At 36.7% G+C, this 21,698-nt stretch overlaps 3 protein-coding genes and 1 long non-coding RNA gene across 4 annotated transcripts; 2 read left to right on the forward strand and 2 right to left on the reverse strand.

Annotated features, from left to right (window-relative positions):
• The first annotated feature begins 2,788 nt into the window (after positions 1 to 2,788).
• LOC113298205 (B3 domain-containing transcription factor VRN1-like) lies at positions 2,789 to 5,480 on the forward strand. The gene is made up of 8 exons (XM_026546923.1): positions 2,789 to 2,917; positions 3,037 to 3,436; positions 3,530 to 3,651; positions 3,749 to 3,834; positions 4,172 to 4,257; positions 4,334 to 4,455; positions 4,665 to 5,063; positions 5,223 to 5,480. Exons 1-8 carry the CDS (start codon positions 2,789 to 2,791, stop codon positions 5,478 to 5,480), a joined length of 1,602 nt encoding a protein of 533 aa, XP_026402708.1.
• A 578-nt stretch (positions 5,481 to 6,058) lies between these two features.
• On the reverse strand, positions 6,059 to 7,423 carry LOC113328321. The gene is made up of 3 exons (XR_003349355.1): positions 7,195 to 7,423; positions 6,989 to 7,108; positions 6,059 to 6,528 (listed from the first exon to the last, which is right to left on the reverse strand). It is a non-coding gene; the product is annotated as an uncharacterized LOC113328321 (long non-coding RNA).
• Positions 7,424 to 10,617: 3,194 nt separating this feature from the next.
• LOC113298288 (B3 domain-containing protein LOC_Os12g40080-like) lies at positions 10,618 to 17,388 on the forward strand. The gene is made up of 10 exons (XM_026547020.1): positions 10,618 to 10,740; positions 11,007 to 11,397; positions 11,485 to 11,663; positions 11,912 to 12,271; positions 12,396 to 12,443; positions 14,817 to 15,192; positions 15,289 to 15,473; positions 15,620 to 16,001; positions 16,657 to 16,898; positions 17,125 to 17,388. The coding sequence occupies exons 1-10, from the start codon at positions 10,618 to 10,620 to the stop codon at positions 17,386 to 17,388; spliced, it is 2,550 nt and encodes an 849-aa protein (XP_026402805.1).
• Positions 17,389 to 18,868: 1,480 nt separating this feature from the next.
• Positions 18,869 to 19,482, reverse strand: LOC113328327 (B3 domain-containing protein REM19-like). Its single transcript, XM_026575443.1, has 2 exons — positions 19,425 to 19,482; positions 18,869 to 19,192 (listed from the first exon to the last, which is right to left on the reverse strand). The coding sequence occupies exons 1-2, from the start codon at positions 19,455 to 19,457 to the stop codon at positions 18,944 to 18,946; spliced, it is 282 nt and encodes a 93-aa protein (XP_026431228.1). The 5' UTR covers positions 19,458 to 19,482; the 3' UTR covers positions 18,869 to 18,943.
• Between the last annotated feature and the right edge of the window lie 2,216 nt (positions 19,483 to 21,698).

Here is a 21,698-nt window from a genome sequence, read left to right on the forward strand (position 1 = left end):
GGGAAAAACTCTAAGTCAAGCAAGTAAAATGGTGCTTAACAAAGCTACCCTAGCCAGTATGGCAAGCTATCAAATGAGTTGCTTTATCCTACCTAAGAAAATCACCAATAAGATTGATGCTCTCCAAAGAGACTTCTGGTGGGGTAAGGAAACCAACTATTAAGGTTATTACCCAATATCCTATTATTGTCTATGTAAACCTAGAAACAAAGGTGGATTAGGATTTATAAATGTTAGAAAATTCAACTTAGCAATGATTGCCAAGCTAGCCTGGAGACTCTTAAATGAACCCAAAGACCTTTGGGTATCACAGTTGAAACCTAGATATTTTAGGAAATCCTCTGTTTTCAAAGCTAAAACCCCAACTACTAGCTCCTGGATTTGGTAGTGCATTAGCAAAGGAATTCTCCTAGTGGAACAAAACAGTATTTGAGAAATAAGGGATGGAAACTCTATTAATATTTGAGAGGATAAATGGATCCCAAACCTAGAAATCACTCCTAATAGCCTTAAAACAGCTACTAACTCTTATCTAACACTTGTGAAGGATCTGATAGATCCCTCTACTAAAAGGTGGAATTATTCTCAACTGTTGACCTTGTTTCCCCTGTCAATTTCCAACAAAATAAATAAAGTCAGGATAGCTATAGGAAAAACTGATAAACTTAGATGGCTACTTACAAAATCAGGAACATTTACAGTCAAATCAATGTACAACAAGCTCACTGAAAAACTAGAAATCACTACAATCTAGCACAGTCTGATTCTTTTTGGAGCTCTTTATGGAACTTAAATGTTTCTCAAAGGATAAAGATCTTTGCTTGGAAATGCTTACAGAATGCTCTGATAACCAACCTTAAGCTAACAAAATTTATGGAAGACATCCATCCTAATTGCCCTTTAGACTGTAATGTTGTAGAATCAATAGAACATATGTTATTCTTATGTCCATTTGCCAAAGAAGTATGGGCTTCTGAACCTCACCCTGTACAATTTCAGTTCAATAGTATTGTTACTTTTTTGGATATCCGTAAAGAATGGTTAGGAAAACAGAATAATATTATATCTGTAGAACTTGCTTTAACAAAAGTCTGGTTCATATGGAAAGAGAGATGTAACTTAGTGTTTGAAAATAAAAATCAGACAAGTGCCCAATTAAGTACAAAAATTAAAATACACTTAGAATTTTAGTATAAAGATCATCCTTTACTGACACAAGTTCTGAAAAATGGAAACAAAAATACTAACTGGATCCCTCCTGAGGAATCACAGTTGAAAATAAACATAGATGCAGCATGGATCTCAGCTAACTTACCGACAGGTTTATCTATAATTCTTAGAAATGATGAAGGATTACTTGAACAAGGAAGAGATGGAGCCTTCACAGCCGCTACCCCTGAAGAAGCGGAAGCACTAGAACTGTTGCAGGGAGCAAAGTTGGCAGTGGAACTTGGACTGCCCAACTTTACTCTAGAAGGAGATTGCAAGAACCTTTTTGATTACCTTAATGGGAAGGAGTCATTGTTAGAATGGCAAAACATTCCTATCTTAGATGAAGCTTTCAACGAATTAAAGTCTTGTAATAATTTTTTGGGATTTTATTTTGTACCATGATCAGCTAATACTGTAGCCGACTCAATGGCCAAAGAAGCCAAAAACTTCAGTTCTCTCCTTAACTGGAGAAAGACAATACCAGAATGTATTAAGATAGCTTTGGAAGTAGATAAATCAAATGTTATGGTTGATTCTTTCGGCCCATCATTAGATGGCTCTACTCAACTTGATGTAAGGGTTACTAACTCCCTAAGTTAGCCTTTTCAATGCATTTTAACTTACAAAAAAAAAAAAATAGTAACCCAAATTTCTTTTACATTGAAACTAGTAAAAGTTTTATTAGTAAGAAAAACAATGTTAATTTTTTTTGTTGATACAAATGCATCGTAATTAAATAGTAGTCTTAGATAATTACCTTATTCAACATTTTGAAACACCATTATTATCTAACATCTTAATTAGTGACTTAATTAACACTAGAAACCTCAAATAAAAGGTTATGTTTGGTTTCATTATAATCCCTAAGAGCATCTCCAATTCTAGGGGTGAAGGTCTTAAAAAGACATGACACATAGAATTTAACACTTTCTTAACCAAACATTAATCTCCAATGCTAAGGTCAAAGTTAATGAAAATCATGACAAGGATGCCATCTCATAAGAAGGGGTAAAGGAGAAAATCATATCTTCACCTTCTTCATGACCTTGGGTCTATTGACACATCATCAATATTTTATTCCAAAATTAATTTATTTTAATTAGAAAATATTGTTATTGGGTGATAACTTCAAAGATGGTTTTTCACCATAATTTTAACTCTTTTACAAAATTGATTTTAGTGTAAGGAGACTTTAGCATTGGAGATGAAAGTTGAGATAAAATGTCAAATTTTCATTTGTTTTAGCCACATAGGAATCATCCCCAATAAAAAAATATTAATAAAACCTCCACATAGGATGACTTCCAACCTTGGCATTGGAGATGCTCTAGTTAAACGGAAATAGAGTACTTCATAATTGTCAAAGTCAAACACAATTAACTTTCGTTAGTAACCAGAGCTAGTTATTACCCTCTATAGGTTTATAGCAAAGAGAGAGAAGGGGAGGAAGAGATTTTGGCTGGTATCTACACTCCACAGCTTGTAGGTGTCCGTCAGAAAAACTAATGTGAAAATTGCTCTTATTTATAAGAAAAAATCCTATAGCAAGAGTTTCACAGCCTTAAACCATTGGTAAATGAGTTCTAAGCAAATGTCACATCAGAGTAAGAAGAGGAAGAAGATGGAATCATCAGCATCAGCATCTTCTTCACCGTTGCATTTCTTCAAGATAATCCAAGCTCATGCCATTAAACATAAACGCCTGGTAAGGTTTTTGGATTAGGATTAATATATCTCATATAACTTCTTCAAATGATCATAGTATTTTCATTGTTTCTTCTTAAATTTTGCCCCTAAATTGAATAAAAGTTGTAAATGTGACAGGGAATTCCAGAGGAATTTCTTAAGAAGTTTGGAAATGAACTGTCCGACAGTGCAATCATCAAGGTTCCTAGCGGTTCAATCTGGCGTATAGGATTAACCAATAGAGGAGGCGTGACTTCGTTCGAGTATGGTTGTCAAGAATTCATGGAGTTTTACTCTATTTCTGTTGGACATCTTTTGGTCTTCAGATACAATAGGAATTCTAGATTTCATGTTCTTATATTCGACATAAGTGCTACTGAGATTGAATACCCAGTGTGTAACTTCAAAACCAACTTTAAAAATAAAGCTCAAGAGATCGACACTGATTCTTGTAGTAGTGATAGCAACAATGAAAATTCTACCCAAAGTGAGCCTTCATCAAGTAGAGAAAGTCAAGTCAATCTGGAAACTGAACCAGGTAAGTCATTCAACATTAAACTTAATTGCATATATAGCTCATCTCGGGTTGCTGTATGGCGGTATTAATTGTTTATTTTCTTTGCAAATGCAGTTGATGAACATGATTTTCCAAAACAAAGAAAAGTGTTTGCTGCGACTGTTACTACTAAAAGATCACGTTTTAATACTTCACGGGTAACAGAATCAAATGAAAGAGCACTAAGAGCAGCCGAGGCATTTAGGTCAAAGGAACCGTTCTTCAACTTTTCAACTTTAGAGCAAAGATGTGTTTAGGTAACCTTTAGTTGCTGTTCTTAATGTTTGAGTTCAGGTATTTTTGACATTGTCGTTCCAATTTGCCAAAAAGCAAATTATATCTGCTGTTCTGTTTGAGAGATATTACATGCATATTTCCTTGTAAACTTTTGAATGCCCACCTTATTATCCTTCTCAATGCAGCATGTACCGTCGGATTTTGCGATTCCATATTTGCAACACAAAACTACGCGGGTTACACTAAGAGTTTCTGATGGGAAATCGTGGGATGTTGGGCTAATTTTTACAGAAAGCTTAAATAAACAACTCTATCTAAAGGCTGGCGTAAGTTTGCTTTAGACAATCATCTGAACATAGGGGACGTCTGTGTGTTTGAACTGGTAGATAGGAAAAAATTCGAGATGGATGTTCATATTTTCCAAGTCTTCAAAACCAATTTTAAAAATAAAGCTCAAGTGATCCACATCGATCCTTGCAGTAGTGATAGCAACAATGAAACTTCTACCCAAAATGTGTCTTCATCAAGTAGAGGGGGTCAAGTCAATATGGAAACTGAGGAACCAGGCAAGTCTTTCAACACTAAACCTGCATGACTTATCTTGCTATATCGCGTTATTGTTTAATGTGTTTGCAAATGCAGTGTTTTGCAGTAATGTTACACAAGCAAAAGAAAGAGCACTTGCAGCAGCTGAGGCATTTACGTCCGGTAATCCATTCTTCAAGGCCGTTAGGCGCCCTTTCAATATAAGTAACGGACTTGTGGTAAGCTTTTCAAATTGAGAGCATAGACGTTCCATGATTTTGACACTGTCTAATCACATAGAAATTGCAGAAGGAATTGGTGATCATATATTACCAATTTTCACATATTAAATGCTTAAAATAAATTACGTATGCTGTTCTGATAGAGAAATGTATGCTTATATTCTTGTAAACTTATCATTCCTTCCTTAATTTTCTTTCAAATGCAGAACATGCCTGGTAATTTTGCGACTCCATATCTAAAACACAGAACTGCGCTGGTCACTTTAAGTGTTTCGGATGGGAAATTGTGGGATGTCAGCTTAACTTCTTCTATTAAATCGGGCACAACAACTTTATCCAAGGGCTGGAAACAGTTTGTTTCAGATAACCAGTTGAACCAAGGGGACGTCTGTGTCTTTGAGCCTGTTGATCCAAAGAAATTTGAGATGAATGTTCACATATTCCGGGTCTTCCAACAGACATGTAGTGGTAAAAAATTAGAGACAAATGCTCATCGGGCGGCCATATCAGTAGAAAAATCATTTGCAGCAGCCAATGCGTTTAAGTCTAAGAAGCCGTACTTCAAGGTTACTATGTGTCGCACTTACTTAACACTCGGACATGTGGTAAGTGTTTTAACTCGAAAGCATATGTTTTAGGTAATTTTCAGTTTTTGACCTGTGGTTCAAGATAGTAGTCTGAATTAAAATGTGCACACAGGATTACGTGACCTTAAATTGGCAATTTTTAAGTTGAATGATTAACACTTGTACAAATGGATGCAGATTGTACCTGCGGCATTTGCAGTTCCGTATTTGGAACATGAAATTAAGGTCAGAATAAGTGGTAGGGGTGGCAAAACGTGGGAAATGCAGTGTAATCTTTTACACAAACCTGATCGTGCGAAGCTACTCAAGGGTTGGGATAAATTCGTCCTAGATAATCATTTGAATGAAGGTGATGTTTGTGTTTTTGAGTTGGTGGATAGAGAAAGATTCGAGATGAAAGCTTACATTTTTCGAGTCGTTCAGAGTGGAGAATAGAGTGGAACCATACCTGTGGAGAAGGCATGCATATATGAAGCTACTGAAGAGATGTGTGCTAGTGTTGCAACATCCGGTCCTGTGATACACTAGTTCAATTCTTTTTGCTACTTTGTGCAGTTCGTAACTTGATTAGTTTTTTGGTTAACGATCCTACTTCAAGTAATTTATTCTCCAACTCATGGTGTGAAAAGTAATGGATTTTTTTTTTCCCTAATATCAGAAGGTATCACATTCACATTTCACATGGCATCAAAAGAAGAGGCCGTACCATTGTTTGTGCTTCAGACCTAGGTGCATATTCACCTTCGGATAAATAATAATATGCTTTCCGCACAAGAAAAGATGCATGGCTAGTTGGGTACTCTCAATCACAGCACTGTGCCAACTAGTTTCTCAGTCGCAGCAAGTCCCATCAATCAAACTTATCCGAATTTATTTCGAATAGTATATTTTGAACCAAAAAAGAAAAAAGAGAAATGGATTAATGACTCATTGACTGCAGTAAAAGTCTAGAACTAGGGTCGTGCATTTTCTTCATGGTTGTCGGCTCCAAAGTCCAAAATCGTTAGGGCTGCACATGGTTCGGTTTTCATCGGTTTTTTGAAAAAATTAAACCGAAACCGAACTACTCGGTTTCCAATAATGAAAACCAATGAAACCATTTGGGTAGTTCGGTTTTTCTCGGTTCGGTTCCAACTCGGTTTTGTATAAAACCATTCGGTTTTTGGTTAACCACTGAAATTTTTTATATCTGTCAGTCTCACAAAAATGACAGGCAAATTTTTCTGAACCTGTCACTCAAGTTTCAAATACATCAAATGTTCCAACTTCCAATACATATTGATAGAAACATTAAATTTTAAAGAGTCTAGTTTCTCCTTAATAACAAAAATGAAAAAACATCAAAAAATCATAATCATAAGTTCATAACTGACTACACATCATAAGTTCATTCCTAAAAGGGTCGACAGGAAATAGTTTGTTACAGTGAATACACTTTGCATGTGTAGAAATTGGGTATTCCACAGGAGGTTGTAATGGTAACCTGCACATACACAAACTCGAGTTAAATATGAATTTCTCAATCATGATCAGTGCAATGGTACATAATGTAACTAAGAACATCAAGATTAGCAACCGCTATGGTAGAGAAGCACTAAACAATAAGCATTCGTTTAGCTGGAATTGAGGATGATCCTTTTACTGGAATATGCATTTCTAATTTTAATGTTGCATTATCACCTCAACCAATGAAACTACAATGGAATTGTACTGATATGAAGAAGTTACAAGTAAAGTAAGCCCTGAACATTCATAACAGTTGACTAAGATGATCTACCTTCAAAGGCAATGGCATGAGTTTAAGCTATTTTGGCGTAAAGGAGAGTACTCACATTATTGACAGTTCATTGTTTCTACTTGGCTATTCATATGCTTAAACAAATCTAAGTTTTATTCTAAAAAAATATCAACTGCTAATAAAACTACAAACTAGAGAAACTTACCGCTAACCCGTTAAATCATTTATAATCAACTTCACGATAACAAAGTTGAATCTTCTTCTTCTTCATCATCATCTATGTCAATGCGGATGAACTTAGAAGTTGCAAGAGAACCTAAAAATTCTGCAAGAAATTACATCAATAAGTGACAAACAGTGAGTACAGAAAATAACAAATCAGAATTTTACAAAAGTGAGTAGAGAAAATACCTGAAACATCTTCAGCATCATCAGTTCCTAAGGTGTTTGGATCAAGATCAACCGGTGTCTGTAACCAGCTTTGCGTGCAAATCAACGCCTCAACAGTCTTAGGCAGCAGTGAACTTCGATATGAATCAATAACTCGCCTTCCAGTACTAAAGGCAGATTCTGAGGCAACAGAAGAGACTGGTATGGCTAGTATATCTCTCGCCATATGTGATAATACAGGATACCTTGTACTATTGACAAACCCTAATTTATGTATTCTGATTTACCTTCCCTAATTTATGTAAATCAACCTAAATGACCAATTTTACATTTGAAATCCCCAATTTTTTTCAATTTTACAAACCCTGATATCATAATTAAAATCATAAACATGACAACAATCACATAAATATGAACATGACAACAATCACAAGATTCACAACCAAACTACTTGCAGAGATCCCTGTAAATCAAGAATAAAGGTACAAAAATCAAACAAAACGAAAAATTAAAAAAAAAAAATTAATCAGTAATTTCAATAGCAGATTCAAAACCCCCAAATCTCCATTTCTAGTAAAAAAAATTTAAAGGAATCTGAAACAAAACCCAGATCTACAAAGTTTCAAAAAGAAATCAAACCTGAAAGACACCAGAAGTAGGAGTAATCAAAGAGAAGTTGGATTGAACAGCACCAGAAGAATCACGAGAAAGAGCTTCCTGAACCAATTTCCTCTACAAATCATAAGCACAACTGCCAAAAATCAGTCGAGTCGAGTGAAGTTGGAAGTGGAACTGTCTGTGGGAAAGCTTTCTGATAATATGATATCTATGAAAGAAGAGAAGAGCGATGTAAGTTATTACTTATTAGGGTTAAATATCCCCATCAACGGCCTAAAATCATTTAATCCTACGGTCACTATTAATCGGTTAACCAATTGGTTATTGGTTCGGTTTTATTTCAAAACCTAAACCGAAACCGATACTGTCGGTTATCTGAAACTGACAACCATAAATGAACCACAGGAATATGGTTATGGTTCGGTTCGGTTAAAAAATTTCGGTTTTCGGTTTCGGTTTCGGTTATGGTTCGGTTTTGTGCAGCCCTAAAAATCGTATCATTAAGGCGCTACTGATACTGATGGTTAAAACACGCATGCAGCAAACTGAATTAATTAATTAGCCGTTACACCAGGTTACGTCAAACGAAGCTTGATACTGATGGGAAACTATTTCCCTTCTCTCTAAGTCTAAAGTTCTTTACTGTGTGAATAACACCACCGCCGAACATTTCTCTCTCCCTTCAGTCTCTCTAGCTCCACACTCCATAGTAGTAGTACGACCAATTCTCCTCAGAGCAACTGCAGTACGACTATACCCAAAGATCAAAGATCAAAAAACGGGACCAAATTTGAGTTTACTCTGTACTGTGACGCTACGGGATGAAGACCAAATTTGATCGAGCGGATAATTTAGTTACGTTTGAAGACGGGCGGATAATTCAGTTACGTTTGATTTGTGGGCGGAGATTTAAATTACGTTTGAGACAGGCGTAGGTTAAATTAACGCCTGACGACGGGCGTAAATATAAATTACGTTTCACGTGGGACGGGTTTTTAAATTACGCCCGTTTGTCAGGCGGATGATCATCTCACCGTGCCAACGCACGTAAAATAAAATTACGCCTGGCGATAACACGTTTCTTTAGCACGTATACATACACACGGGCGGAAGCATTCTAGTACGCCTGAATGGGGCGGAAGCATTCTAGTACGCCTGAATGGGGCGGAAGCATTCTAGTACGCCTGCTAATGAGGCGTAAATTTTTTTTACGCCTATGTGGGACGTAAACGTAATTTAGATACGTATGATAAAACTAAAGATCAAATAGGCGTGATTTTAATGTCCGTTTCCATGATCATCTCAGCTGGGTGAAATATTTCCTCTCTAATGCGTCAATATGGTTGTGGCTAACTCTTTCCTATAATGTGTTCCACCCATTTTCCTCCATGTATAACTAAACGTTTGCATAGAACATTTGGTTCTTTCCCTGATACTATTTTTTTCTTGCCGAATACAAACGAATGATATGAAAATGTGAAAGGAATTCATCTGGTATATATAGGTATAAAATAAACCCGTTATTAACATTCAATTTCAAACGTTCGAAAGATATAAATATCTTACCAACGGTCAAAAATCTGCTACGCAATCTCCAACGCCAACGTTCGAAAAAATTATCATTCTAACGTTCGAAAATTTTCATTTCATGTTTCATAATTTTGCTGATAAGGCGTAAAAAAAAAGTCCGTTTGAGAGGGGCGGAATTTTGGTGTCCGCCCCAGAGAGGCGGAATTTTGGTGTCCGCCTGGCAACGCGCGGAATTCTTTTGTCCGTCTCATCAGGCGTAAATTTATGTTACGCCCGCAACAAACGTAAATTTAAATTCCGCCCCACCAACATACGTAAATTTGGTTTACGCCCGTTAACAAACGTACGTTAAATTTACGCCCAGCATCAAGCGTACTTTAAATTTACGCCCGACTATATTAGAATTTGGGATTTGGTCGCGACCATATTTGGTCTGGAATTTGATCTTTGGTCCAAATTTGATCTTTACTCCGTCCCACTGTGTTAGGATCTCATCCCATAAATTTGGTTATACTCGCCCACTGTGGATGCTCTCAGGGCAACTGCAATGGTGCGATCAAAACCAAAGACCAAATACCAAAAAAAGATCAAATTTTAGGTTTAGTCCGTGGCAACAAGCAACGGTACCCGACTAAAATTTGATCGAGCGTAACTCAAATATCCGTCCCACATAACTTTCATCAGGCGAACACTATATGTTCGTCCCTCTTTTTTTTATAAAATTTTTTTTCATGGGACGAACTAAGTATGTCCGCCCAATTCTTTTTAAAAAAATTTTGAAAACAACTTTTCAAGGGGCGGACTCTAGTATGTCCGCCCCATTTTCTCTATTTTAATAAAAAAAAAAAAATTCAAAGAGCGGACATATAATGTCCGCCTCATTTTTTTTTCTTTTTTTAATTCAAAAACTTTCGTCAGGCGCATTTTATACTTACGCCCCACTCCCGACGAACTTTTAATCTCCGCTCGACCAAATTTGGTTTTGGTCTTGGTCCCAGACCAAATATAGTCTGAAATTTGGGTTTTGGTCCAGATTTTAGTCTTTAGTCCGTACCACTGTGTCTCGTTACTCGACCAAATAAATGGGTTTGATCGCCCGCTGTGGATGCTCTCAGTCCTCAAAACACCACCTCATTTCATTCAAGAGCATTATAACCCTTTTGCTTTACTGTTCCAACAACTTACCTTTTGCACCATCATCCTTGAGTGATGAGTCCTTGACTCTACAGCTCGTAGAAAAAAGTTTCTGTGTTTCACAGCCTTAAAACCATTGGATAATCAGTCGTAGTTAATCAAATGTTGTCACAATTTGATCAGAGTAAGAAAAGGAAGAAGATGGAATTATCATCATCAACATCTTCTTCACCGTTGCATTTCTTCAAGATAATCCTTAATCATACCATTGAAAACAAACGTCTGGTAAGGTTTTAATACTAATTACACTCTCCCCGTTCTTCCTTCCTTTAGATTTCTTCTCAACGGACTGTTACAATAGTACTTTCTAACTCTAGAAAATACTCTCCTGATAATCCAAGATAACTAATGGTTTGTTTCAGATAACAAACTTAGAACAATCCACAGATAACAAACCCACATTTTGATACTCTTACTAGTTAGAAATTTGAATTTGCTTTTCTTCTCTAAAATTTTGCTCGGAAATTGAATAAAAGTTGTAAATGTGACAGGAAATCCCAAAAGAATTCCTTAAGAAGTTTGGAAATGAACTGTCTGACTGTGCAACCATCAAGGTACCTAGTGGTTCAATGTGGGATATAAGATTGGCGAAAAGACGAGGTGCGATTTCGTTTGAGAAAGGTTGGAAGGAGTTCATGGAGTTCTACTCTATTTCTGTTGGACATTTTTTGGTTTTCAGATACGAGGGGAAATCAAAATTTCATGTTCTTATATTCAATACGACTGCTACTGAGATTGAATATCCAATAATCCACAACTTTGAAGATAAAGATCAAGTGATGAATCTCGATTCTTGTACTAGTGATAGCAGCAATGGAACTTCTAACCAAACAGAGTCTTTATCAAGTAGAGGTGGTCATGTCAGTCTGAAAACTGAACCAGGTAAGTTATTCAACATCAAACTTAAACATGTACGGCCTATCTCGGCTTGTTGTATTGAATTGTTGTTTATTCTGTTTGCAAATGCAGCTGATGAACATGATATTCCTAAACAAAGAATATTTTTTGCAAATACTATTACTACTAGAAGATCAAATAGTTCACCGGTAACACAATCAAAGGCACTTGCAGCAGCCAAGGAGTTTAAGTCTGAGAAGCCGTTCTTCATTGCCATTATGCCCGCATCTTGTGTGAAAAACGGACATGTGGTAATCTTTTTAACTCGAGAGCATACATGTTTCGTGATTTATCTTAGTACATTGTCCTTAAGTTTGAGTTTAAGGTATCTTCGACACTTTTGGTCAAGATTTTCCTAAGGAATTGGTAATAAGAAATTAATAACATATGGAATCGAAAGGTCATGGTTTTGCATGTCTACTGTTCTGTTATAGAAATGTATGCTTAACTTCCTGTAATAAATTCATGATCGCCCACCTTAATTTCCTTTTTACTGCAGAATGTACCTGCGGCTTTTAAGCATCCATGTTTTCACCAGAAAACTACATTTGTCAATCTAAGGGTTGTGGGTAGGAAGTCTTGGGATGTCAAGTTAATATTTTCGAAGAAACATCAGAGAAGTATTCTATCTAAGGGTTGGATGAAGTTTTTTTCAGATAATCAATTGAAACCAGGGGATGTCTGTGCGTTCGGGCTTGTTGATGAAAAAAAAATTGTGATGAATGTTCACACTTTCCGGGCCTCCCAAGAAGCATATAGTGGTGAAAATTTGGAGAGGGATGCTCCACAGGCAGCCAGATCAAAAGAAACATCACTTGCAGCAGCTAAGGCGTTTAAGTCTAAGAAGCCGTTCTTCAAGGTTACTATGTGTCGCACTTTTGGTTCAAGATACTAGTGTTTTTGGTGTAATATTTGGTGATTCAAAATCTGCGCACAGGACAAGGTGATCTTAAATTACCATTTGAATGCTCTTTGGCATGCAGAATGTACCTGCAGCTTTCGCGGTTCCATATTTGAAGCATGAAATTAAGGTCAGATTAAGCAGTACGGGCGGCAAAACGTGGGAAATGCAGTGTAACCTTTTACGAATCTGATCGACATCGTGCGAAATTGTTCAATGGTTGGGATAAATTCGTGCTAGATAATCGTTTGAATGAAGGTGATATTTGTGTTTTCGAGTTATTTGACAGAGAAAGCTTCGAGATGAAAGCTTACATTTTCCGAATCTCTTATCTTAAAATGGAGAATAACGTGGAATCATACATGTGGAGAAGTCATATATGAAACTGCTGAACAGACGTGATAGTGTTGCAATATTTGGTGGTACACTGAGGTCCATTTTTTGCTGCCTAACAAAATACTTCATCCATCCCTAATAAGATGACCTAGTTGTAATTTGCATAAATTTTAAGGCAAGGAGGAAAGTGGAGTATATTTAACTATATTTTACAACTATACCCTTATGGTCAATTATTAGTAATATTTAGAAACGATTTATCTTTTAAATTATACCACAATTTTTTATAAACTTTATACCGTTTAAAATCATTTTAAAACACCTACGCAACCAATATAAACATGACTATCAAATTATACATATTTTTTATAAAAAAAATAATCAATTAAAAGGGTACTTTTAGAAATATCCTTTGATTATTGAAATATGTCATCTACTTATAGGACAAAGTTTAAAACCAATTAGGTCATCTTATTAGGGACAGAGGGAGTATTAGCTACTTTGTGCAGTTCTGCTTGTTCTGCCGTAAACTTGATTGGTTTTTTATTTATGTTTTCGATAATTTTATGCTAATAGCGGCGGGGTTGTGTTAGAACTTTCAGTTTTGGCACCAGTTTGGGCAGTGTTAGTTTTGAATCAAGTTTTAACCACTGGACAACAGTTTTGGGAATTATTCACCTGGTTAAAAACTCTACTTCAAGTAATTTCTTCGCTAATCCTTTCACCTTGTGAAAAGTAATGGATTTTTTTCTTCTTTTCTAGCACCAGACTTAGGTCCCTAGTACTACCACCATATATTAAATGTGCTTTTTATACCAAAAGATGCATTGGTCTCAGATCTGTGCTAACTGCCAACCAGTAGAAGCAAGTCCAATCAATGAATCAAAGAAGAAAAAAGAGAAATGGATGAATGACTCATTGACTACAGTGATAGTCTAGAACTGGAAGAGATAGGGTCGTGTATTTTCTTCATGGTTGTCGGCTCCAACGTCCAAAATCGTATAATTAAGGCGTTTTTAACTGATGGTCAAAAGCAGTATCGCATGCAGAAACTGAATCTAGCCGTTACTCCAACAAAAACGGTACAATGCCTTATGAAGCTTAATATTATCATATATATGTATCCGAAAGACAAAAGCCAGAACCCCCACCCCACACACACAGGACACTATTTCCCCTCTCCGAGTCTAAACTAGTTCGTTTCTACTGTTTACATACCACCACCGACCATTTCTATCTCCCTTCAATCTCTCTGTCTGGCTCTCCCCATCCCTTCTGGTAGATATCTTCGCTATTAAAAAAATGCCTTGTTAAATCCTTTAAACAATTCCCAAAATATGATTAACTACTTCCCGGCAAAAATATAAAAAGTTCAAACTAGTCAAATATAATCTTACTAGAATAAAAGAAAATAACAGTCAATAAACTTAAAGGAGTATTAAATTTATGCATTGAAACTAGTAAAAATTATGTTGATAACAAAAAAAAATTAATTTTGTTGGTAACACTAAGAGCGTTAATTCTTTTGTTGATACAAATGCATCATTACAATGTAAGATCTTAATTAGAGACTTAATTAAAAGTAGAAACATCAAATACAAGAAAAACGTTATGTTTGGTTTCGATATATCCCCCAAACCCGAAATACTACTTGTTAGTATGGGTCAAAGTCAAACACACACCACTCCTGTAGTCGAGAGAGAAGAGGAGAGGAGAAAGAGATATATTGAGAGATTACTTGCAATTAGTATAGTTTTCACAGACTCAGACCATATGGGAAATGAGTCCTAAGCAAGTGTCTCACTGTAATCAGAGCAAGAAGAGGAAGAAGATGGAATTATCATCATCAACGTCTTCTTCCTGCATTTCTTCAAGATAATCCTTGATCATACCATTCTAGATAAACGACTGGTAAGGTTTTAGTACTAACATTCTTCCTTTAACTTTCTTCTCCGCAAGTTTCAGAAAAACAAAATATTCCTCTGAAGCAAATGAACACAAATAAAGAGAGCGAGTCCGTTCTGATCCTTGCAATTTGTTTGTTGTTAGATTAATATTTCACATTTCAGTGGTTCAGCTGCTCCATGAATCCTAATCACTTTGTTAGTTAGAATTTTGAGTTCTCTTAACTTTTGCTCGTAAACTGAATTAAAGCTATATGTGACAGGAAATCCCAAAAGAATTTCTTAAGAAGTTTGGACATGAACTGTCTGACATTGCAACCATCGAGGTTCCTAGTGGTTCAATGTGGGATGTAAGATTGGCGAAAAGACGAGGTGCGATTTCGTTTGAGAAAGGTTGGACGGAGTTCATGGAGTTCTACTCTATTTCTGTTGGACATTTTTTGGTTTTCAGATATGAGGGGGATTCAAAATTTCATGTTCTTATATTCAACACGACTGCTACTGAGATTGAATATCCAATAATACATAACTTCCGAAGCAACTATAGTGATAAAGCTCAACTGATTGACATTGATTCTTCTAGTACTCATAGCGACAGTCAAGCTTCTACCGAAAATGAGTCTTCGTCCAGTAGAGACGGTCATGTCAATCGGGAAATTGCACCTGGCAACATTAACTGTTTATTTCGGGTTGCTGTATGGCGTTATTAATTGTTTATTTTCTTTGCCAATACAGTTGATGAACATGATTTTCCGAAACAACGAAAAGTGTTTGCTACTACTAAAAGATCACGTTCTGATACTTCACGGATAACAAAATCAAAAGAAAGAGCACAAAGGGCAGCCGAGGCATTCAGGTCGGAGGAACCGTTCTTCAAGGCCATTATGCACGCTTCTTGTGTAAAGAGCGGAGGAAATATGGTAAGCTTTTCAACTTCAGAGCAAAGATGTTTCATGATTATCTTAGTAAAATGCATTTAGGTAAGTTTTACTTGCTGTTCTTTAGATAGTGTCTTTTCTTCCTTGTAAATTTATGATTTCCGACCTTATTATCCTTGTCAATGCAGCATGTGCCATCGGATTTTGCAATTCCATATTTGCAACACAAAACTACACGGGTTACTCTAAGGGTTTCGGGCGGGAAATCATGGGATGTTGGGGTAGTTTTTACAGTGAAATGTAAGAAAACAACTCTATCTAAAGGATGGAGTATGTTTGCTTCAGATAATCGTTTGCACATGGGGGACGTCTGTGTATTTGAGCTGGTGGATAGGAAATTTTTTGAAATGAATGTTTACATTTTCCGAGTCTTCAAAACCAACTTCAAAGATAAAGCTCAAGTGGTCGCCATTGATTCTTGTAGTACTGAAAGTGAAAATGAAAGTACTTCTACCCAAAGTGAGTCTTCATCGAGTAGAGACGGTCAAAGCAATCTGGAAACTGAACCAAGTAAGTCCGACAACATTAAACTTAAACTCCTCAGGGGGACAACTTAAACCATGTATGTATCTCGGCTTGTTGTATTGCTTCGTTGTTTATTTTATTTTATTTTCAAATGCAGCTGATGAGCATGGCTTTTAGTGTTTTCCAATACTGCTCCTACTAGAAAATGGTGTTCTAATCCATCACAGGAAACACAATCAAAAGAAAGCGGAGCACGTGCAGCAGCTGAGGCATTTAGGTCAGAGAAACCATTCTTCATTGCCACTATGCACGCATCTTCTGTAAAGAGCGAATTGTGGTAAGCTTTTCAACTCGAGGGCATAGATGTTTCATGATTTATCTTAGTAAATTTTTCTTAAATTTGAGTTCAAGGTAATTTTGATATGGCACTGAAAGGTCAAAGTATCCCATGTCCACTGTTCTATTAAGATAAATGTATTTATGTATGCTTAACTTCTTGTAAATTTATGACTTCCCACCTTAATTTCCTTGCAATGCAGACCGTACCTGCGAGTTTTAAGCATCCACATTTGCAACGGAGAACTACACTTGTCAATCTAAGGGTTGCGGATAGGAGGAAATCTTGGGATGTCAAAGTTAATATTTTCAGAGAATCATCGGAAAAGAACTCTATCTAAGGGTTGGATGATGTTTTTTTCAGATAATCAGTTGAAACTAGGGGATGTCTGTGTGTTCGAGCCTGTTGATGGAAAAAATATTGTGATGAATGTTCACATTTTCCGGGCCTCCCAAGAAGCATATAGCGGTGAAAAATTGGAGACGAATGCTCCACGCACAGCCAGATCAAAAGAAAAATCACTTGCATCAGCCAAGTCGTTTAAAGCTAAGAAGCCGTCCTTCAAGGCTACTATGTGTCGCTCATATTTAGAACATGGATTTGTGGCAAGTGTTCCATAATTCATCTCAGTATAGAACACTTTAGGTTCTTGTGTTACTAACCAGGTTACCAGTGTTTTTGGCGTAGTATTTGTTTGTCTAAAATCTACACACAGGACTAGATGTTCTTAAAATACCAATTTTTGTGATGAATGCTTAACACTCGCACAAAGATTGCAAGCATGAACATGGTTTGTATAAATTGTATTCCTTGATTTTCTTTTGCATGCAGCATGTACCTGCAGCTTTTGCAACCCAGTATTTGAAACATGCAGTTATGAAGGTCACTATAAGGGTTTCGGATGGGAGAACGTGGAAAATTCAGTGTATTACTAATGGAGATAACGGTAAACGTGCAAAGCTATCCAAGGGTTGGGCAAAATTCGTTTCAGACAATCACTTGAATAAAGGTGATATTTGTGTTTTCAAGTTAGTTAATGAGGAAACATTCGAGCTGAAAGCTTCCATCGTTCGAGTCTCTCAGAATGGGGAATAGTTACCTGTGGAAAAGGCATATATGAAGCTACTGAAGAACATGTGGTAGTGCTGCAATATCTAGTGGACTGGTGGTACGCTAGTTCCATTTTTTGCTAGCTAACTAAAATATTATGTACTTTCTGCTCATTTTGCTCTAAACTTGATTCAGTATTTTGGCTTACCTTTCTGTACCTTTACGCTAATTGCAATTGAATTCTCTGTTAATACCAAACCTCTCCTTAAAAGCTTTTTCGTCTTCCAAATCAAAATGGAGGTGGTCGTAATACGAGATCCACTTCATAAACAGAGCGTGGAGCTTAGCCTCAGAATTGATAATATCATCAGTTACCTCCAGAGCTTCACGTTGCTTTGCAAGTTCCAGACTAGAAACATTTGAGCTCAAAAATCTGTCCGAGCTCCCCAATCTCTGACTGATCAATGTTGTCGCACCAGCTGTAGGCAGAGATCTGGTAACTAACTCCGTAGATTTTAGAGCAGATCGAGCTGATCTAAGAAGAATCGAAGTCCCCATTAACAAATATATGAAGATTTGAAAGAATTAAGAGAATGTGTTGGACGATAGGGTTTCTTTCACGGAAGAAAAGTACTTGTGTTTAAACTACATTGACTGACTCATAATATATAAAGGGGGCTGAATACTAATTTTGAAAAAATTCCTAGCAGCGAACGGCCACGTCCAGTCTGGCGTGCACCATGGCGTGCTCTCTCCGGACATGAGAATGCAGATTTTGCTCGGTCTACGGTTCCCATGATACTGCAATTAAGTTCTGGGACCTCCGATATGGGAGAAATGGCTACACTCACTCAGAACAAGAAATCAGAGGGCAGTTTTGCGTCTGCATCTGGTGATGACATAAAGAAGTTTGGCCTTCCAAGAGGAGAATTTTTGCACAATATGCTTTCCAAGCAGAAAACAATCATAAATGCAATGGCTGTTGATGAGGATGGTGTAATGGCTGCAGGAAGCTTGTGGTTCTGTGACTGGAAGAGTGGTCATAACTTTCAGCAATCCCAAACGATTGTGCAGCCTGGTTCATTGGACAGTGAAGCTGGAACATACGCCCTTTCTTATGACAAAACTGGTTCACGAGTAGTCACATGTGAAGCTGATAAGACGATCAAGATGTGGAAACAGGATGAATATGCCAGTCCACAGAGTCATCCTCTCAATCACACACCTAAAGGTCTTCAATCTTGTATCCAATGAGGTTATGTCACAGTACCCTGATCCTTCTCAGAATTGGAGAATCTGGTCTTTTAAGAGATGAATTTGTATTAAACTTGACCCAAATCTAGCATAAGAATTCCATTGCACTTAGCATAATAAAACGGAAATATAAACCAAAATACTGAATCAAGTTTACAGCAAAATGAGCGTGTGTACTACAAACCAAACCAAAATACTGAACCAAAGTACATACTAATATTTAGTTATCTAGCAAAAAATTGAACTTGTGTACTACCAGTCCACCAGATATTGCAACACTACCATGTATCTTCAGTAGCTTCATATATGCCTTCTCTGTACATGCGGTTCCACTCTATTCCCCATTCTAAGAGACTCGAACAATGGAAGCTTTCATCACGAATCTTTCCTCATTAACCAACTTGAAAACACAAATGTCACCTTTACTCAAGTGATTATCTGAAACGAACTTGGCCCAACCCTCGGAGAGCTTTGCACGTTTATATCCATCTTTAGTAATACAATGAATTTTCCATCTTCTCCCATCCGAAACCCTTATAATGACCTTCTTAACTGCATGTTTCAAATACTGGGTTGCAAAAGCCGCAGGTACATGCTGCATGCAAAAGAAAATCAAGGAATACAGTTTATCAAACCATGTACATGCTTGCAATCTTTGTACGAGTGTTGAGCATTTCACTCAAAATTGGTATTTTAATTTTTAAGAACATCTAGTCTTGTATTTAGATTTTAGACAAACAAAATACTATGCCAAAAACACTTGTATCCTGGTTAGTATCACAAGAACTTAAAGTATTTTATGCTGAGACGAATTATGGAACACTTACCACAAATCCAAGTTGTAAATATGAGGCACACATAGTGACCTTAAAGTACGGCTTCTTAGACTTAAACGCCTTAGCTTCTGCAAGTGCTCCTCTTTCTTTTGATTGTGTTATCCGTGAAGGATTAAAACACGATCTTCTAGTAGTAACAGTATTGGAGAACACTTTCCTTTGTTTCGGAAAGTCATGCTCATCATCTGCATTTGAGAACAAAATAAACAATGAGCAATAAAACAAGCCAAGATACTCCACAAATGTTAGTTTAATGTTGTCAGTCAGACTTACTTGGTTCAGTTTCCAGATTGCTTTGACCGTCTCTACTTGAAGAAGACTCGCTTCCGGTAGAAGTACTTTCATTTTCGCTTTCAGTACTACAAGAATCAATGGCGACCACTTGAGCTTTATCTTTGACTCGGAAAATGTGAACATTCATCTCGAACTTTTTCCTATCCACCAGCTCAAACACACATACGTCCCCTATGTGCAAATGATTATCTGAAGAAAACTTACGCCAGCCTTTAGATAGAGTTGTTTTCTTACATTTCTCTGTAAAATTTACCCCAACATCCCATGATTTCCCTTCCGAAACCCTTAAAGTAGCCCGTGTAGTTTTGTGTTGCAAATATGGAATTGCAAAATCCGATGGCACATACTGCATTGACAAGGATAATAAGGTGGGTTACTAATCATAAGTTTACAAGGAAATATTTTTCTTTGGCCCTTTCAGTTTGTTCAATAAATCCATGTCCAATACCTTTGACAAATTTAAGAACAGCAAGTAAAACCTACCTAAATGCATTTTACTAAGATAATCATGAAACTTGTTTGCTCTCAAGTTGAAAAGCTTACCACATTTCCTCCGCTCTTTACACAAGATGAGTGCATAATGGCCTTGAAGAATGGTTCCTTTGACCTAAATGCCTCGGCTGCTCTTAGTGCTCTTTCATTTGATCCTGTTACCCGTGAAGTATTAAAACGTGATCTTTTAGTAGTAACAGTCGCAGCAAACACTTTTCGTCGTTTTGGAAAAGCATGTTCATCAACTGCATTTGCAAAAAAATAAATAAACAATTAATAACGCCATGTTCATCAACTGCATTTGCAAAAAAAAAAAAAAAACAATTAATAACGCCACCACCTGTTGCAGCAGGTGTGGTTTTTAATCTGAAAGGCCTCGGTGCTATGTAAGGAGATGCCCAAGCTTATTATACACTACATGTACTTCCTCTTATTCCATGTGGGACTATCCTAGCTATACATATGTGGTGTTTATCGAGCCACGTACTCCAACAACAGCAACCCGAGATAAACCATATATGCAATTAAGTTTAGTGTTGAAAAACTTACCAGCAGGTGCAGTTTCCCGATTGACATGACCGTCTCTACTGGACGAAGACTCATTTTCGGTAGAAGCTTGACTGTCGCTATGAGTACTAGAAGAATCAATGTCAATCAGTTGAGCTTTATCACTATAGTTGCTTCGGAAGTTATGTTCTATTGGATATTCAATCTCAGTAGCAGTCGTGTTGAATATAAGAGCATGAAATTTTGAATCCCCCTCATATCTGAAAACCAAAAAATGTCCAAGAGAAATAGAGTAAAACTCCATGAACTCCTTCCAACCTTTCTCAAACGAAATCGCACCTCGTCTTTTCGCCAATCTTACATCCCACATTGAACCACTAGGAACCTCGATGGTTGCAATGTCAGACAGTTCATGTCCAAACTTCTTAAGAAATTCTTTTGGGATTTCCTGTAACAATCATTACAACTTTTATTCATTTTACGAGCAAAAGTTAAGAGAAGAAAAAAAAAGAAAATTTCTAACTAGCTAAATGTGGGTTTATTTTAATGCTAGCAAAGTGAATCCTCATGGTGCAGGCTGCAGCTGAACCACTGAAATGTGAAATATTAATCTAACAACAAACAAATTGAACGGACTCCGTCTATTAGCTCTCTTTATTTTTGTTCATTTGATTCAGAGGAATATTTTGTTTGTTTGCAGCTTGCGGTGAAGAAAGCTGAAGGAAGGAATGGATCTGTAAGGAAGAATGTTAGTACTAATTAAAACCTTACCAGGCAATTATTTTCAATGGTATGATTAAGGATTATCTTGAAGAAATGCAATGGTGAAGAAGATGTTGATGATGATAATGATAATTCCATCTTCTTCCTCTTCCTGCTCTGATTATAGTGAGACACTTGCTTAGGATTCATTTCACTTTAGTTTTTCTGACTGACTGTGAATATCCGATCTCTCAATATCTCTTTCTCCTC

The sequence above is a fragment of the Papaver somniferum genome, chromosome 1, assembly GCF_003573695.1.
Source record: "Papaver somniferum cultivar HN1 chromosome 1, ASM357369v1, whole genome shotgun sequence".
NCBI lineage: Eukaryota > Viridiplantae > Streptophyta > Magnoliopsida > Ranunculales > Papaveraceae > Papaver > Papaver somniferum.

Bases quoted from the DNA above. Each gene is read 5' to 3' on its own strand.
- LOC113328327 (XM_026575443.1), bottom strand. From the start codon at position 19,457: ATGTGTGCCTCATATTTACAACTTGGATTTGTG. The intron at 19,193-19,424 runs GTAAGTGTTCCA...TTTTGCATGCAG, and splicing joins ATTTACAACTTGGATTTGTG to CATGTACCTGCGGCTTTTGC.
- LOC113298288 (XM_026547020.1), top strand. From the start codon at position 10,618: ATGTTGTCACAATTTGATCAGAGTAAGAAAAGGAAGAAGATGGAATTA. The intron at 10,741-11,006 runs GTAAGGTTTTAA...TAAATGTGACAG, and splicing joins CCATTGAAAACAAACGTCTG to GAAATCCCAAAAGAATTCCT. The intron at 15,193-15,288 runs GTCATGTCAATC...TTGCCAATACAG, and splicing joins GTCTTCGTCCAGTAGAGACG to TTGATGAACATGATTTTCCG.
- LOC113298205 (XM_026546923.1), top strand. From the start codon at position 2,789: ATGAGTTCTAAGCAAATGTCACATCAGAGTAAGAAGAGGAAGAAGATG. The intron at 2,918-3,036 runs GTAAGGTTTTTG...TAAATGTGACAG, and splicing joins CCATTAAACATAAACGCCTG to GGAATTCCAGAGGAATTTCT. The intron at 3,437-3,529 runs GTAAGTCATTCA...TTGCAAATGCAG, and splicing joins CAATCTGGAAACTGAACCAG to TTGATGAACATGATTTTCCA.